The sequence below is a fragment of the Centruroides sculpturatus genome, unplaced genomic scaffold, assembly GCF_000671375.1.
Source record: "Centruroides sculpturatus isolate CEXI.00-Female unplaced genomic scaffold, Cexi_2.0 scaffold5528, whole genome shotgun sequence".
NCBI classification, from domain to species: Eukaryota; Metazoa; Arthropoda; class Arachnida; order Scorpiones; family Buthidae; genus Centruroides; species Centruroides sculpturatus.
In genome coordinates, this window is record NW_019389645.1 from 2,316 (window position 1) to 4,270 (window position 1,955).

At 25.5% G+C, this 1,955-nt stretch overlaps 1 protein-coding gene across 1 annotated transcript; it reads right to left on the reverse strand.

The window, feature by feature from the left end:
• Positions 1–603: 603 nt before the first annotated feature.
• Positions 604–1,303, reverse strand: LOC111617325 (the record flags this gene model as incomplete). The annotated part of the gene is made up of 3 exons (XM_023358631.1): positions 881–1,303; positions 717–800; positions 604–644 (listed from the first exon to the last, which is right to left on the reverse strand). Coding segments are annotated over exons 1-3 (536 nt in total), but the record flags the coding sequence as incomplete, so codon positions are not given.
• Between the last annotated feature and the right edge of the window lie 652 nt (positions 1,304–1,955).

Genomic DNA, 1,955 nt, shown 5'->3' on the forward strand with positions numbered 1-1,955 from the left:
TTGAAATCTAATATATAATCAGTAATTATTTTTAGTTAACTAATAAAACTAAGAGCTTATATCCATTTTTAAGAAATATGCAAAGTTATGATATACCAGAATTTAAGTTATAAAATATTTTGAGGTTTTTGAGAAAAGTTAAAATTTTGCATTGAGCAAATTTATGCTTATAAAACAACTTCTAGCACCTTTGTTTTTCAAAAATACAAATATTTTGGTCTCTTCAGAGGCCTTCTTCAGGTATTAGAATAACACTTGAAGAGGTTCAGTTGAATAATAAATACATCTTGTTCTAATATCTGTAGAGGCCTCTGAAGAGACCAAAATATTTGCATTTTTGAGAAATGAAGGTTCTGGAAGTGGTGTTATAAGCATAAGTTTTCTCTAAGATAAGGTTCCAGCTTATGTTGAGATTTATGTTGCATTGAAATGTTTAATATTTATATTTATAAATGCAACTTCTGAATATTTTTATTATAAAATTGTTTTATATTGTAATTCTATGATAATATTTTGAATATTTTATATACACCATTAGCAATACTATATAAGACACACTGTAAATTGTTAAACATTTCAAGTTAAAAATAAATAATTTCTTACCAATCAGTCATTTCAATTTTCTCTACTACCCAATTTAATTTCTAAAATAAACAAAAGAAATGCAAGATATTATTCATTTATCTTTGCTTAAGAAAAAATACAACAACACTTACTTCTGAAAGAGTTAACCTTTCAATACCATTGGCAGTCCAATCAACAGATACAGTAAATGGAATTTTTGATAACAATAGATAAAGCTTCAAAAAATAAATAATTGTTTATAATAAAAATTATTTATATTAAAAACACTGAATAATTAAAACAATAACTTTTGTACCTCTTCTAAACAATTAGGTTGAGTTTCATTCTGAATCATCATCCTCAACAGGAAGTTTATTAAGCATCTTGAATTAACAATAATATCTAACAATGTATTTTTATTTTTACATACATCTGGCCACTTCCATTGACTACTGACAGGAATGGCATTAAATGTTATAGGTTTTGATAAATCAGATATTATCCAATATAAAAAATTTAAAGCAACTATTCTGACTTCGTAGTAATTTGATTTCAATACATCTTTTAATAAATTACATATATTTTCTTCAGGAAGTAAAATTTTAGTCATAAGTAACAATGATGTTCTAGCAGTTAATGTTAAATATTGTATTCTTCCGGGAACTGATATATCACAAAAATTTTCTTGAATAGTAAATTCTTTATGGCAATCATGCAACATTTCCATTTCTAAATAAGAACAAAATTATATTATTAAAACAAAGAAATAAAATATTATATAAAATTCAACTTTAAAAGCCTTTCTTAGANAGTTTTTTTCGTCTGTTAAGCACATCCTTTGAGGATTTCCTTATCGTGTATACCAGCCTTTAGAAGGGATTTTTCAAAAATTTCCCTGGGGGGGCTTAACCTGAAGAACGGCTTCTACTGTACTATTTATATGCAATTTTTTGTTTTCAACTACATTTAGTCTTCATTGAGTACTTAGGTGTATTAAATTGATAACATTCCAACATTGTTATGAATATTTTTATATATTTCAATTTTTTAACCAAATGTTCAAACCGTTTTAAATTCAAATTTGTTATTGCATATTGGTTTGATTATAGAACGATTGTAAACGTTCCAGAAAATTGATCAAATTCAAAACAGTTTGTTTGATTCTCAGCAATTCTCATTATTCTCAGCAGTAGGTGTTATATAACAATTACTATAGTTGTTGAAATACTAAATATAAATGGGGTTTGCTTGCAAAACCACCACGAGCGAAGTCACGGGTAACAGCTAGTATTATTATAAATATGTATTTCAATTTTCATGATGTTCACTGAATTTGAAAATACTATTACTTAGAAATGAATTTTTAGGTTATATCTTTATTTTAAAATAAA